At 53.9% G+C, this 13,743-nt stretch overlaps 2 protein-coding genes across 3 annotated transcripts; both read left to right on the top strand.

Annotated features, from left to right (window-relative positions):
• Positions 1 to 2,063: 2,063 nt before the first annotated feature.
• On the top strand, positions 2,064 to 7,459 carry Mrpl38 (mitochondrial ribosomal protein L38). The gene is made up of 9 exons (XM_090350322.1): positions 2,064 to 2,194; positions 2,319 to 2,498; positions 4,511 to 4,645; positions 4,718 to 4,926; positions 5,518 to 5,590; positions 5,680 to 5,725; positions 6,506 to 6,664; positions 6,860 to 6,996; positions 7,174 to 7,459. The coding sequence occupies exons 1-9, from the start codon at positions 2,128 to 2,130 to the stop codon at positions 7,308 to 7,310; spliced, it is 1,143 nt and encodes a 380-aa protein (XP_090206448.1). The 5' UTR covers positions 2,064 to 2,127; the 3' UTR covers positions 7,311 to 7,459.
• A 1,659-nt stretch (positions 7,460 to 9,118) lies between these two features.
• Positions 9,119 to 13,743, top strand: Trim65 (tripartite motif containing 65). Of its 2 annotated transcripts, XM_090350320.1 has the most exons (6): positions 9,119 to 9,572; positions 10,142 to 10,237; positions 10,503 to 10,736; positions 10,819 to 10,996; positions 11,114 to 11,179; positions 12,880 to 13,742. In XM_090350320.1, exons 1-6 carry the CDS (start codon positions 9,135 to 9,137, stop codon positions 13,425 to 13,427), a joined length of 1,560 nt encoding a protein of 519 aa, XP_090206446.1. In that variant the 5' UTR covers positions 9,119 to 9,134; the 3' UTR covers positions 13,428 to 13,742. The 2 variants fall into 2 exon arrangements, with proteins under 2 accessions (XP_090206446.1, XP_090206447.1); XM_090350321.1 differs by lacking the exon at positions 11,114 to 11,179 and having other exon boundaries at positions 12,880 to 13,743.

The raw sequence follows: 13,743 nt of genomic DNA, 5'->3' as shown, positions 1-13,743 counted from the left end.
ACAGAGACTTTACAGCTGCTTCTTGACTTGATTCCCATTCGGATTGCATGTTCACTGACCCTTGTTCAAGCCTGGAATTTAGTTGACACCCAGCCAGTCGTGAGCCAGATCTGTTCAAAGGGCATGGGGTCTAAGGTTGGTCACATTAGTTGGCACTTGCAGAGGCAGTAACCTACAGCAGCCACCTGAAGGTAGGTTGGAGGTCACCAGCACATGGGGAGGCAGGGGTGCAGTGAGCAGAGAGCCTGTGGAGGCCGAGCATGCAGAGGTTTGGACTTATCTTCAGGTTGTTCAATGGAGAGCTCTTTGGGATCACATTTGCATCTTTGAAAATCCACTGTGTTTAGGGGTAGAGAGCAGATAGGAAGGAGGAATCGGGGGAACAGAAAATGCCTATAGAGCTGGGAGTTTGGCCTAGTGGTAGAATGCTCACCTAGCATGCGAGGTTTCTTTAAGTTCTATTCCTCCATACCACATATACAGAAAAAGTTGGAATGGTGCTATGACTCAAGTGGTAGAGCACTATCCTTGAGCAAAAGCTGTCCAAGGCTGGATGCATACTCGGGAGGCTGAGATCTGAGGATCACAGTTTTCAGTGCCACCCTGACACTAAAAAGTCCATGAGACTCATCTCCAATTAATCACCAGAAAACCGAAAGTGGTACTGTGGCTCAAAAGGTAAGTCAGTAGCCTTGAGCTGAGACAGCACCCAGGCCCAGACATCAAGTTCCATGACTAACCAAAAAAAAAAAAGTGCCCAAGGACAGTGCCCAGGCCCTGAGTTCAAGCCCCAGGACTGGCACAAAAAAAAAAAATGCCCATAACTTCTCTTGCTTGCTTTGGAGGGGAGGGACCTAGGGATAAGCTCAGTGTCCAGCATACATGAGGCCCTGGGTTGAAGCCAAGCACTGCAAAACAAAACAAATACCCTCAAACTTATTAGAAGGACTTGGCTGTGGATCAAGTGGTAGAATACCTGCCTAACAAGTGTGAGGCCCTAGCTGGGCCTAGTGGCTCACGCCTATAATCCTAGCTACTCAGGAGGCTGAGATCTGAGGATCATGGTTCAAAGCCAGCCCAGGCACAAAAGGACCTGAGACTCTTACCTCCAGCAAACGGGGAAGTGGGGTGTGGCTCAAGGATAGGGCAGTAGCCTTGAGCTGAAGAAGAGGTCAGGGACAGCGCCCAGGCAAGTTCAAGCCCCATGACCCACAAAAAAAATAAAAATAAAAAATAAAAGCTCAGTGACAGTGCCCAAGCCCAGAGTTCATGACCCAGGTCTGACAAAAACTAAAATAAAATGGGCTGGGAATGTGGCTTAGTGGTAGAGTGCTTGCCTAGCATGTATGAAGCCCTGGGTTTGACTCCTCAGTGCCACAATCACAGAAAAAGCCAGAAGTGGCACTGTGGTTCAAGTGGTAGAGTGCTAGCCTTGAGCAAAAGCAGCTCAGGAACAGTGTCCAGTCCCTGAGTTCAAGCCCCAAGACTGGCAAAATAATAGCATAGTAGTAGTTTAAGCTTTTTTTTTTTTTTTTTGGTTGGTTGTGGGACCTGAACCCTTAACATAGTAGTAGGAATAGGAATAATCAGCCAATTGTAACCCCTTGTGGTGGCCTGAAGGGTGCAAGGTGGAGAAAAGTGAAGGTTTGCTGGGAGGAGGCCTGAGGGCTAGTCTTCATCAAGAGCGAACATCTGTAACTGCTGTGTCAACTGGGATCCTCCTAACAGACCGGTAAGGTAGGAATTATCAGCTTTTGTTAACCAAGTGAGGCAACTACAAAGGTGATGAAAGAGCACAAGCTGGAAATTTAGGCCACTAGGCTCAGATTACACATGTGCCAAGAGAGATTCAGTCCCTGGAGACAAACCAGCGAGCGCGCCGGTGTATGCTGCCCCCTGGTGGCGGTTCACAGCCCTCATCCCGCCTTTTCCTCAGGCTTAGGACCGCAATCAGGCCTCCGGAAGGAGTCTTTGGGGGCGTGGCCTGGACTCGCAGATAGGGGCACAGCTCCTGGGGCACGGGCTTGGAGCTGTTGGGGGCGTGGCCAGGCTCCGCGCTGCGTTCAGGCACCGCTCCGGCCACCTCTCCGCTGGGGCCTGGCGGCGTCTTTGGCGACCCGGGGGAAGATGGCGGCCCCCTTGTGCCGGGCCGTGCTTTACCGGAGTCAGGGATGGCGGGGCTTCAGCACTTCAGGTGAGGGGTCTGAGGTTGGGGGGAGCTCTTGGTCCCCCCGTAGCCGAGTCCCGGGACTTGTGCCGGCGTCCGGCCCTGGCTCCCGAGGCCCGGGCCGGCGTGACGGCCCGCTCTCTGCCCGCAGCCGCCCTGCGCCACCGGAGAGCCCCACTGGGGCCCATGCCTAACGAGGACATCGACGTGAGCAACCTAGACAAGCTGGAGAAGTACCGGAGCTTCGACCGCTACCGGCGCCGGGCGGAACAGGAGGCGCGAGCCCCGCACTGGTGGCGCACCTACCGGGAGCATTTCCTGAAGGAGACGGGTGCGTGGGGGCCGGGGCTGCGGGCGCGGGCCCCGGATGGTGCGGGAGTCCCGCCAGCCTGGCCCCCGAACGCGGGGACTGCGGTGGATGGGTGGGGGAACGCTGCCTGCACCCCGGCGTCCCTCCCGAATTCTTCATACCCTTTGCCCCCCAACTTGCAAGAGTGTGAAGGGACTGGAGGCGTGGTCCAAGTGGTAGAGCGCCAGCCTAGCAAGCAAGCCTAGGGAACTCGAGACCCAGCTTGCAAATTCCAGTACCGCCAATATAACGGCAAATAATGATCTCATGTTCTGCCAGGTGCCAGCGTCTGGGAACTCTAATCCTAATCCTCAGAAGGTTAAATCGGTGATAGAAGGAAGGAAAGCATATTCTAAGCCAGCCTGGGCAGAAAAATCCGTGAGAATCCATTTCCAGTTAACAAGGAAAAAGCTGTGACACAAGTAGAGTGTCAGCCAAGCAAACAAGCCAGCAGAGTGCAAACTTTAGTGCCAGTCAATGCGGGGGGGGGGGGCGGGGGGGAGTAAAAAAAAAGAAGTTACAGCCTCTAAAATACTAACTTTTAAAATCTTTATTGACTTCCCTCTCTGCCCCTAAAATATTTTATATGTAGCCCTGGCTACACTGTGCCCTGGATAACCGGTGTCCTGTTCTGTGTTTTTCTACCCCCACTTTCAGACATATCCTGTTTGTCATATCCATCTTTGGATCCTTGCACCCATACAGTGCATGGCACAATTTTGGGCAAGTTAACACAGAGACTTAGCCTTTAAGGAATTTAGTGTGTACATTCTTTTTGAAAACATGCATAGAGGTGGGTTTTGTGCATTTAATTTTTTGCTTCCAATCAAACTCAATGCTTCATATATTCTTGGCTCACAGAGGCAGTTTTTGTTTTGGCCAGTTCTGGGGCTTAAACTCAGGGCCTGGGCTCTGTCCCTGAGCTTTTTTAGCACTATACCACCTTGACCCACAGCACCACTTCCAGTTTTCTGGTGGTTAATTGAAGGTAAGAGTCTCATGGATTTTCCTGCCCAGGCTGGCTTTGCACCATGATCCTCAGAATTTCAGCCTCCTGAGTAGCTAGGGAGCCACCAGCGCCCAGCTAACAGAGGCAGCTTTTACAGAACTCAAGGGCACAAGCTAAATAGAGTCTAAATAGTCTGATATAAACCTTACCTCAGCTTCAGGGGGTAACACTCTCCCTAAGCTTTACTATAGAATGAAAATCATTATCTCTATCATTAATCACTCTGAGGAAGAAAAGGCATATTGAGGGCAGGGAGTTTGGCCTAGTGATAGAGTGCTTGCCTAGCATGCACCAAGACCCAGGTTCGATTCCTCGGTACCACATACATAGAAAAAAGCCAAAAGTGGTGCTGAAGCTCAAGTGGTAGAGCACTAGCATTGAGAAAGTCCAAGAACAGTGCTCAGGCCCTGAGCTCAAGCCCAAGACTGGTTTAAAAAAAAAAAAAAAAAAGAGCATATTGAAATTCCTGGACTAACACCATCTCTGATGGGGGCTCAACACATGTTGTGTGCAATATAAGTGAGAAAAGGTATCAGAACTTCTCAGGCCTACCTACTCCAAAGTGCTTCCAGACCAGCAACAAAATCAATTACCAAAGCTAGATAGCAGAAATGCCAATCTCCAATCCCAATCTAAACTGCAGGATCAGACTCTCAGTTTAAATAAGTTTGGCTGTGATATGGTTTATCTGTCCATTTAAGTCCTATCATTGACGCTAGGACTTTAACTGTTCATTTCATCCAAGACCCATGTGTGTCCGTGTAAACTGAATCATGATGCCAACCACAATGAGGATGGCATTTATCTTCAGTTCTGTTACCTAAAGAAGACAGGGAACAAGGGGAAAAAAAATCTTATCAGACCCAATAATGTATTTTAGTTTTTTGATTCAGAGCTGACAGCAGCAGTGAGGACACAAGGTAGGGACAGGTGGCTTAACCAAGAGGTTGAAGAGGCTTTTTCCAAGATGTCTTTCCTTCTCCAGATCCCAAAGACAAAATTGACATTGGGCTGCCTCCACCCAAGGTCAGTAGTACCCAGCGGCTACTGGAGCGAAAACAGATCCGGCGTGAGCTTCGGGCCACTGTGGAAGAGGAGCGGGGTGCTCGCCTCCGAACTGGTAAGCTTCCCAGGGAGTGGCCCTCTGTGCGCCTACTCCAGGCCTCATCCCAACAGCCCCATTCCCTCCCAGCCAGCATCCCACTGGAGTCTGTGCGGGCTGAGTGGGAGAGGACATGCGGCCCCCACCACAAGCAGCGCCTGGCTGAGTATTATGGCCTGTACCGAGACCTGTTCCATGATGCCACTTTCGTGCCCTGGGTCCCCCTGCGTGTGGCGTACGCTGTGGGTGAGGAAGACCTGGTGCCTGTGTACTACGGCAATGAAGTGACCCCAACTGAGGTACCTCTGGCGGGGCCCAGTCTCCTAGCTGTACTCACATGGACACATCATGGACAGCTCCTGGGGTTGGAGATTTGGATTCTCTAGGAAACAATACCATGTCAATGGCAGAGACAGTAAAAAGTGGCTCATCTGTGCACATTCCTGGGATGGGCTGCTGGCCTTTTTTGATTTGTCATGGGGCTTGAACTCTGCCTGGGCACTGCCGTGAGCTCTTTTTGCTAAGGCTACTGTTCACTTTGAGTCACAGTGCTACTTCTAGTTTCCTAGTATGTAATTGAAGTTAAATGTCTCACGTACTTTTCTGCCGAGGCTGGCTTTGAACCGCTGTCTTCAGGTCTCAGCCTCCTAGTTGCTAGGATTACAGGCGTAAGTCACTGTGCCTGATAGGCTGTTGGCTTTATGCAGCCTTCCTGATTCCTATTGCTTGGTATATGGTCCTTTTGTAGTTCTAATCTTAGACTGGGTCTTTCTGCCTCGGAGCCTCCCTGAAGAGCTATTTGCAACCCTGTTTTGGGTCAGAGTGGGTGCTCCCTTCTCTAGGGCCCTTTCAGCCACAAGCCCTCCAGAAGGAACTTCTACTTTCCACAGGCTGCCCAGGCACCAGAGGTAACCTATGAGGCAGGCCAGGGTTCCCTGTGGACATTGTTGCTCACTAATTTGGGTAGGTGCCTCACCCCATCTCCTGCCTCCTCTCCCTCCCCTGAGCTGCGAGGGGTGGGGCCGGCACTAGTGGGTTGTGTTTCTGTGCAGATGGGCACCTGCTGGAGCCAGATGCTGAGTATGTCCATTGGCTAGTGTGAGTATCCGGTGGAGCATAGGGTGGGATGCAGAGGCCCTAGAAGCTTCAAAAAGGGCTACCCCTAGGTTTCAGTCTTGACTATGCCCCAGGCTAACCTCCCGTCCCAGGATGTGACCCCTTACTATGCCTTCTGGTGGTTTCAGCGGCCATGGCCCTCTTATGGTTCGGTTCCCATACTCTTCATCCCTCTGACCTGGCTCCTTGCCTGGGAGGCTGGGGTGATACCAGCATATTGCTACCCAGGCCGCTTGACAAAGAGGTCGAGGACCAGGAGAGGCCCTGGCAGCTGCGACATCTCTGAGTGCTTGGGGAACTCTGGTGTTCCTTCCCCAGCTCATCCAGCCTGCTGCCCTTCGTGTTCTCAGTGGCCTTTGGTTTGGAGCACCAGGCCATGGGGCAGAGGCCAGGCCAGGGACCCTGACACTATAACTGAGAGACAACTGGAGCTATCTGTCTAGACAGGTACAGTGGCCACCCCAGTGCCAGGCTGGGCAAACTCGCCCTATCATGACTCCAGAGACAGAGAAACGGGGAGAAGCAGCCGGGAAGGGAGGGGAGGTGGCTTTCTAATTAGGCTTCGTAAACTGTGTACTCAGTCTTGTCCTCGCTGTTGTTCTCTCTTCATATGTCTGCATGATATCCAAGCATCATGCTGTAGATTGTCCAGGGTCTGTGACCTCAGGGACTGACTTGAGTCTCTAAGGTGCACACAGTTGGGGGGAGGGTCCCCTGCCATCTCACTAAAGCAGCAGTGAACAGACACCTCCTTCCCACCAGGACCAACATCCCTGACAACAGAGTGGCCGAGGGACAGGAGACATGTTCCTACCTCCCTCCCTTCCCCGCCCGAGGCTCCGGCTTCCACCGCCTTGCCTTCCTGCTCTTCAAGCAAGACAAGCCAGTGGACTTCTCTGAGGACACCCGCCCCTCACCGTGGTAATGCGTGCTTCACGCGCACCCCAGGCCTCTCGGGCCAGCTCCCCAGTGTGGTGGCTCCTGTTCTCTTTTCATCCAGGACCTGGGGCTGGCAGCAGAACTGTCCATGAGGCCCACCTCAGGAGCTTCCTGGGATTGCCTGTGGGGGTGGAAAGAGTGGGTGGACCCTCCCTCATGTTTCCTGGCTATTCCTAGCTATCAGCTGACCCAACGGACCTTCCGTACTTTTGATTTCTACAAGAAACACCAGGAAGCCATGACTCCAGCTGGCCTGGCCTTTTTCCAATGCTGCTGGGATGACTCAGTCACCCGCACCTTCCACGAGCTTCTGGGTAAGGGCAGCACAAGGCTGGGGCAGTGGGCCTGCCCACACAGACCCCTCCTGCCTTGCCAGGAGAGGATTGCCATTCCTCTCAGGTGGGCAGTCCTGGCCAGGCCTCGGCTTCACAGGCTGGGGAGGGGGCTCAGGCTGACAGGAGTACACCCAAGGCCCTTTGCTCTTTTCACAGACATGCGAGAGCCCGTGTTTGAGTTTGTGCGGCCACCCCCTTACCACCCCAAGCAGAAGCGCTTCCCCCACGGTCAGCCCCTGCGCTACCTGGACCGGTACAGGGACAGCCACGAGCCAACCTATGGCATCTACTAAGTGTGTCTACCAGGGCACGTCCATGTACCAGGACCAACTGGGAAAGAGCTTTGAGGCCAGCTTGGAGGTCTGTCTTGAGATAGGTCCTCTGTGGGTGGCGATGAGGATACACAAGGAATGAATAAAGAGATTTCTATCTGCTGCTGCTAGTCTGAGTCTTGCCAGAGTCCCTTGGCAGTGCTGCCACTCCATGGGTGATAAAGCCATGGAGAGGTAAACAACGATGGTACTTGGCCCGTCCCATAAGCTGCTGGAAAGATTTGCAGCCCCAAACATTGGCACCTTTGCTTGGTGAGCACTCCCCCCCGCCAACTACTGAGTGGGTAGATGCTTTCCCCTCCCTAAGAGAAAAGGTCAAAGTGGAGAGGGTCCAGGGGAGAGGGTCACTTTCAGGACTGCAGGTGTAACTGCAGGGGACATGCTGTGATACTTGTTGCAGTGGGATCTTCGGGCCAGGCCTTGCTACGCACTGTAGGTCATGCCTATAATTATAGTTATTCAGGAAGCTGAGATCTAAGGATCACAGTTCAAAGCCAGCAGTTGCTGACAAAATTGAGAGGCTGTTATCTAATTAGCAAAAAGCTGAAAGTGGCCAGGAGTTTGGCCTAGTGGTAAAGTGCTTGCCCGGCCTGCACAAAGACCTGGGTTCAATTCCTCAGTACCACATACCTAGAAAAAGCGGGAAGTGGTGCTGTGGCTCAGGTGGTCTTGAGAAAGTTCTAGTCTTGAGAAAGTCCAAGGACAGTGCCCAGGCTCTGAGCTCAAGCTCCAGGTCTGGCAAAACAAAACAAAAACTGAAAGTAGAGATGTGGCTCAAGTGGTAGACTACCAGCTTTGAGGTTCTGTATTCAAGTACCAGGCTAGCACAAAAGCAAAACAAAACAAAACAGGCCTGCTGGGATTCACCTTGGGAGGTGTGGCCACATGCTCAGGACCTGGCTGTGTGCTGTGAAGTGTCCTTACCAGAGTCTGGTTCAAGACCTACTTGGCTCAAGAGGCCAGGCCCTACATCCACACAGTGGAGCTCCTAGGATTTGGCTTGGTGTCTATTAAAGGGTGTCTGAGGAAAACAAAAACATTACGTCTTGATGTTGACTTTAAAAGAGCCAAAGTTATGCAGAGCCAGAGAAAGGAGACCCCCACCACACCGCTGCTGTGGCAAGTGCCTGACTCCAGGAAAAATAGGGGCACAGCCCCTCTGGTGAAACCGGATCATTTATTGAGCACTGGCTCAGTGGCTGTTTTCTGGGACTCCTGGCCAGGCCCTTCTACCTCACACTATGATTTTATTTGGTATGTGCCCTCCCTCTCCCTCTCCTAAGGCTTGAACTTGGCCTGAACACTGTCCGAGTTTTTGTGCTCAAAGCTAGTGCTATGCCAATTGTGCCACTGCTCCACTTCCAGCTTCTTTTTTTTTTTTTTTTTTTGGTTAACTGGAGATACAGAGTCTCAGCAACTTTCTTCATGACCCCGCTTCAAACCGTGAGCCTTAGATTTCAGCCTCCTGAGTAGCTAGGATTACAGGTGTGAGCCAACAGTGCCAGGCTCTACCCTTGTTTTTTCAGATGCTCCATAAGGTAAGCCCAGAGTTGCTTAAGGAGGCGTGGCCCTCTTATCTCTGGAGCCAGATCCCCTATGGTGCTGCCAGGAAACCAGTGTGGGTGTCTGAATGGGCCCAGGAAAGCCACACCCTAGGTCCCAGACTCGCTGGTGGGCGGGGTCAGGACGGGCCGCGCCCACCAGCCAAGGCCCCCCCCCCCCCCCCCCCCCCCTGCTCCTCTGGTTAGAGGGCGGCCCCGCGGCCTCCCTTCCGCCCGGCCGGCCATGGACGCCTTAGACCCAGAGCAGCTGAAGGAGAAGCTCAACTGCTCCATCTGCCTAGGGCTCTACCAGGACCCGGTGACGCTGCCCTGCGGCCACAACTTCTGCGGGGACTGCATCCGGGACTCGTGGCGCTGCTGCGAGAAGTCCTGCCCCGAGTGCCGGGAACCCTGTGGCGCCGAGCTGCGCCGCAACGTGGCGCTCAGCCAGGTGCTGGAGCTGCTCCGCACTGCCCCCCGGGGCCCGCGGCCCGACCCCGGCCCCGGCCCGCACCCCGATCTCCCGCCGGGCCCCGGCGCCGGCGCCAGCTGCCCGCGCCACGGGCGGCCGCTCGAGCTCTTCTGCCGCACCGAGGGCCGCTGCGCGTGCTGCGCCTGCACCGTGCACGAGTGTCGACTCCACGAAAGGGTGCTGTTGGACGAGGAGCGCCGCGCGCGCGAGGTGATGGCGGCAGGCTGGCGCTCCAGGAAGACCTACCGGGCGGGAGGTGACAGGCAGAGCGTCCTTGAACTGCTGCCCCGGGGCGCGGCCAGGGCACACCCGGGGCGAGTGCAAAGCTGGGCGCTGCTGCCCCACTGCCACCGCATCGCGGGCCCTGGTGTTAGTGAATAAATCATCCTGGGTCTTCCAAGTCATTATCACCGTCAAGACCAGTAAGGGAATGGGTGGGGGGTGCAGCAGGACCCGTGGCTGGTGAGGACTAAGGGCATGTAGCCAAGGGGAGAAGAATGAACTGGAGCGGAGTTGCAGCCATAGAGGCAGCAGAGGCCAGGCTGTAGGTGGTGGGAGAGTGGGAGAGTGGCTGGTCTTCAGCCTGAGGCTTCTGTACATCACCCTGTGCTGTGGGGAAGGGCTTTAGTCCAGGCCTCCCTGGGACACCAAGGCTGGTGATTAGGTGCAGGCCTGCTAGTCAGCATGGCCTGGGGTGGCACAAGGTGAAGGGGAGGGGGTGGGCCTCACATTCAACCCTGGCTCTCTCTTACTGTTCTTTCTCTGGATGGGCACCACAGGGCCACCTGAGAGCCAGACTGGAGGTTACCCAGCAGCGGACCACCCAGGCTGAGAGCCAGCTCCAGGAGCTACAACAGCAAAGCAACCAGATCCAGGTAGGAGGCCTGGTGGGGTCAGCCCACCACTCCCTGCACTGCCCTGCCTGCTGGGTCCTGGGATAGCAGGTATGAGCCTGGAAATGCCTCCTGGCAGCAAGGAAGGAGGTACCCAGCAGGCAGTGGGGCCCCAAGAGAAGGAGGGTCCAGGGATCTTCTATTCCCCATTTTCCACTCTTTCAGCCTACAGGGCCACCCTAGTACTGGCCTGCCTTAGCAAGTGGCCCAGACTTTCCACCCTCAGGCTCCTTCTGTGCCCATGCAGAATTCAGCCTGCACTCTGGCCTCGGCGGTTTCCAGTAAATTCAGCTGCCTGCAACAGGCCCTGGAGAAGCGGAAGGCCTTAGCACTGGAACACATTGAGGCAGCCAAGACACAGGCGCTGGCACAGATCCAGGAGGAAGAACAGCGACTACAGGGCCACCTGGGAGCCCTGACTCAATATGGCCACCGAGTTGAGGATCTGCTGAAGCAAGGAGACCATCAGACTTTCCTCCAGGTAGTAAGGCCTGGGCCAGGGAGCTGGGACCTTGCTTCCCTGCTTCAGGCCTGGGCTCACTATCACTGTCCCTGGGGCTTAGGAATCACGGCAGCTTTTTGAGCCCCCAGACCCCCTCAGGCCGCAAACCCCTCTGCAGTGGGATGAGGATCAGCAGCTGAGTGACCTGAAGGAGTCTCTGAGCCCACTCTGTGGTCTCCTCCTAGAAGAATGGCATCCCTCCAGGATGCCAGCCAAGGCTGACCACTTCCCGCCCACAGGTGAGCCAGACTCCAGAACTCTCCCTAGCCTTAGCAGTCCAGCTGTCGCACTCAGTACAGGGAAGATGCCATCTAGCCTCACCACCAATGACCTGTCTGTCACCACTTTGTTCCTAGATACCACGGTTCCTCAGGCACTGGTTTCAAGCGTGATATGTCCACTGAGGAAGAAACTTTGGCAGAGTAAGGGGCCAGAGTGTTTGTGCGTATGCCTGCGTGCGTGTGCGTGTGCGTGTGTGCGTGCGTGCGTGCGTGCGTGTGTGCGTGCGTGCGTGCGTGTGTGCGTGCGTGTGCGTGTGTGTGTATGTTAACATTGGGGAGGACCTGCCACCACTGCCCAGGATGTCGGTCCCATGGCCTTCTCTGGGCCTGGCTCCGGCCCTACAGGCCTAGTGCAGGATGTAGTCCTGCCCGACTACCCTGAGGCAGATGCTGCCAGCACAGTGTGAAGGAGATCACACAGAGATAGTGTGGATCCACACCTCCTGACCCTGCCACTTAATACCACGTTACTTACTCCCCAAGCCTCACCTTTCTCTTCTGAGTGAGCACATAGACTATTTTCTCACCTGGTACCAGTAGCTCACCCCTGTAAACCTAACTACACAGGACGTTGAGATCTGAGGATCATAATTCAAAACCAACCCTGGGCAGGAAAGTCTGTAAGACTTTTTATTTCCAAATAACTAGCAAAAAGCTGGATGTGGAGCTGTGGCTCAAGTAGTTAAGTGCCAGCCTTAAGAGAAAAATCTTAAGTGGCAGTTCCCAGGCCCTTAGTTCAGGTTCTAGTATAGGCATAATTTTTTGTTTTGGGGTTTTTTTTGTTGTTGTTGTTTTTGTTGTTGTTATTCCTGGGCTTGAGCTCAGGGCCTGAGCACCGTCCTTGGTCTTTCTCAAGGCTAGACCTCTACCACTTGAGCCTCAGCACCACTTCCAGCTTTTTTTTTTTTTCTATGTATGTTGTACTGAGGAATCAAACCCAGGTCTTCATGCATGCTAAGCAAGCACTCTACCACTAGGCTAAACTCCTGGCTGACATAAATTAAAAAAAAAAAAGAAAAAAAAGGAGGGAGGAGCTGGATGTGGTGGCTCACGCCTGTAGTTCCTCAGGAGGCTGAGATCTGAGGATCAAGGTTCAAAGGCAGCCCAGGTACAAAAAGACCTGAGATTCTTATCTCCAATTAACCTGTAGAAAATGGGAAGTGAGTCTTAGCTCAAGAGTAGGGAGATAGCCTTGAGCTGAAGAGCCCTGAGACAGTGCCCAGGCCCAGGGATAGGGCTGTAGCCTTAAGCTGAAGAGCTCAGGGACAGTACCCAAGCTGAGTTCAAGCCCCATGACCAACCAAAAAAAAAAGAAAAAGAGGAGGAGGACAGGAGTGTGACCTAGTGGTAGAGTACTCGCCTAGTATGCACGAAGCCCTGAGTTCCATTCCTCAGTATCACATACACAGGAAAACAAAAACAGAAGTAGTGCTGTGGCTCAAGTGGCAGAGGACTAGCCTTGAGCAAAAAGTGTTCAAGGACAGTGCCCAGACCCTGAGTTCAAGTTCCAAGGATCATTTCAGTACTCAATATGCCTAGCAAGCACTGATAAATAAATGAAGATGCAATTATGTGGACAGAGTGAAACCTTTGCTCACTTCTTTTTTTTTTTTTTCTTGGCAGTCCTGGGCTTGGTTACAGGGCATGAGCACTGTCCTTGGGTTTTCTCAAGGCTAGAGCTCTACCACTTGAGCCACAGCACCACTTGTGGCTTTTTTCTATGTATATAGTGCGGAAGAATTGAACCCAGGTCCTCGTACATGCTAGGCATGCACTCTACCACTAGGCCCAAGTCCCAGCCCAGCTTTGCTCACTTCCGTCTCTCTCTTTCTCCCCAATAGATTATCGCAATCTGACCTTTGACCCCGCCAGTGCCAACCGCTATTTCTACCTGTCTCATAAGGACCAGCAGGTGACACATCACCGGGAGCCCCAGGGCCCCGCCAGGCCAGGCAGCTTCGAGCTCTGGCAGGTGCAGTGTTGCCAGAGCTTCCGGTCTGGGCGACACTACTGGGAGGTCCTCACCTCGGACCACTCAGTGACCCTGGGCATCACCTACCCAGAGCTGACACGACACAAGCAGGGGATGAACACGGACAACATTGGCCGAGGGCCTGACTCCTGGGGCCTCTGCATCCAGGAGGAAGGTGTCCAGGCCTGGCACAACGGCAAGGCCCAGCGCCTCCCTCGGGTGTCTGCACGGCGCCTGGGTATGGAATTGGACCTGGCCTCTGGCTACCTTACCTTCTACAGCCTGGAGCCCCAGGCTCAGCCGCTGCATACCTTTCACGCCTTCTTTAACCATCCTGTCTACCCTGTCTTCTGGCTCCTGGAAGGAAGGACCCTCACCCTGTGCCATCACCCTGTTACTCAGGAGGCTGAGAACTGAACATCGCCGTTCAACGCCAACTCAGGCAGAAAAGTCCAGTGAAGACTCTGATCTCCAACTGACCACTCACAAACCAGAAGTGGTGACTCAAGTGGTAGAGGGCTAGCCTTGAGCACAGAGAGGCTCAGGGACAGGGCCCAGGCCCTGAGTTCAACCCTACAACCAACAACAAGCAAACAAAAATTCCTAAAGTGGAGCTGTCACAGTGAGAAGCATTTGACCACTTTCTATAAAAGACCTCTAAGAAGCAAGGCTGAGTCATGTGATTACTTTGTCCCCACTGCTCACTACCCAGTCTCGTGGCTGGGATCATCCA

Source organism: Megascapheus bottae, chromosome 17, assembly GCF_031878675.1.
Source record: "Megascapheus bottae isolate mThoBot1 chromosome 17, mThoBot2.hap1, whole genome shotgun sequence".
Taxonomy (NCBI): Eukaryota; Metazoa; Chordata; class Mammalia; order Rodentia; family Geomyidae; genus Megascapheus; species Megascapheus bottae.
This window is presented reverse-complemented; position numbering and strand designations above follow the sequence as displayed.

What these genes read in the sequence shown, in the direction of transcription:
- Trim65 (XM_090350320.1), top strand. Translation starts at nt 9,135, where the DNA reads ATGGACGCCTTAGACCCAGAGCAGCTGAAGGAGAAGCTCAACTGCTCC. An exon ending in AGGAGCGCCGCGCGCGCGAG is followed by an intron (nt 9,573 to 10,141) that starts GTGATGGCGGCA and finishes TGGGCACCACAG; the next exon opens with GGCCACCTGAGAGCCAGACT. An exon ending in GAGGAAGAAACTTTGGCAGA is followed by an intron (nt 11,180 to 12,879) that starts GTAAGGGGCCAG and finishes TCTCCCCAATAG; the next exon opens with ATTATCGCAATCTGACCTTT.
- Mrpl38 (XM_090350322.1), top strand. Translation starts at nt 2,128, where the DNA reads ATGGCGGCCCCCTTGTGCCGGGCCGTGCTTTACCGGAGTCAGGGATGG. An exon ending in GCGGGGCTTCAGCACTTCAG is followed by an intron (nt 2,195 to 2,318) that starts GTGAGGGGTCTG and finishes CTCTGCCCGCAG; the next exon opens with CCGCCCTGCGCCACCGGAGA. An exon ending in CACCTTCCACGAGCTTCTGG is followed by an intron (nt 6,997 to 7,173) that starts GTAAGGGCAGCA and finishes CTCTTTTCACAG; the next exon opens with ACATGCGAGAGCCCGTGTTT.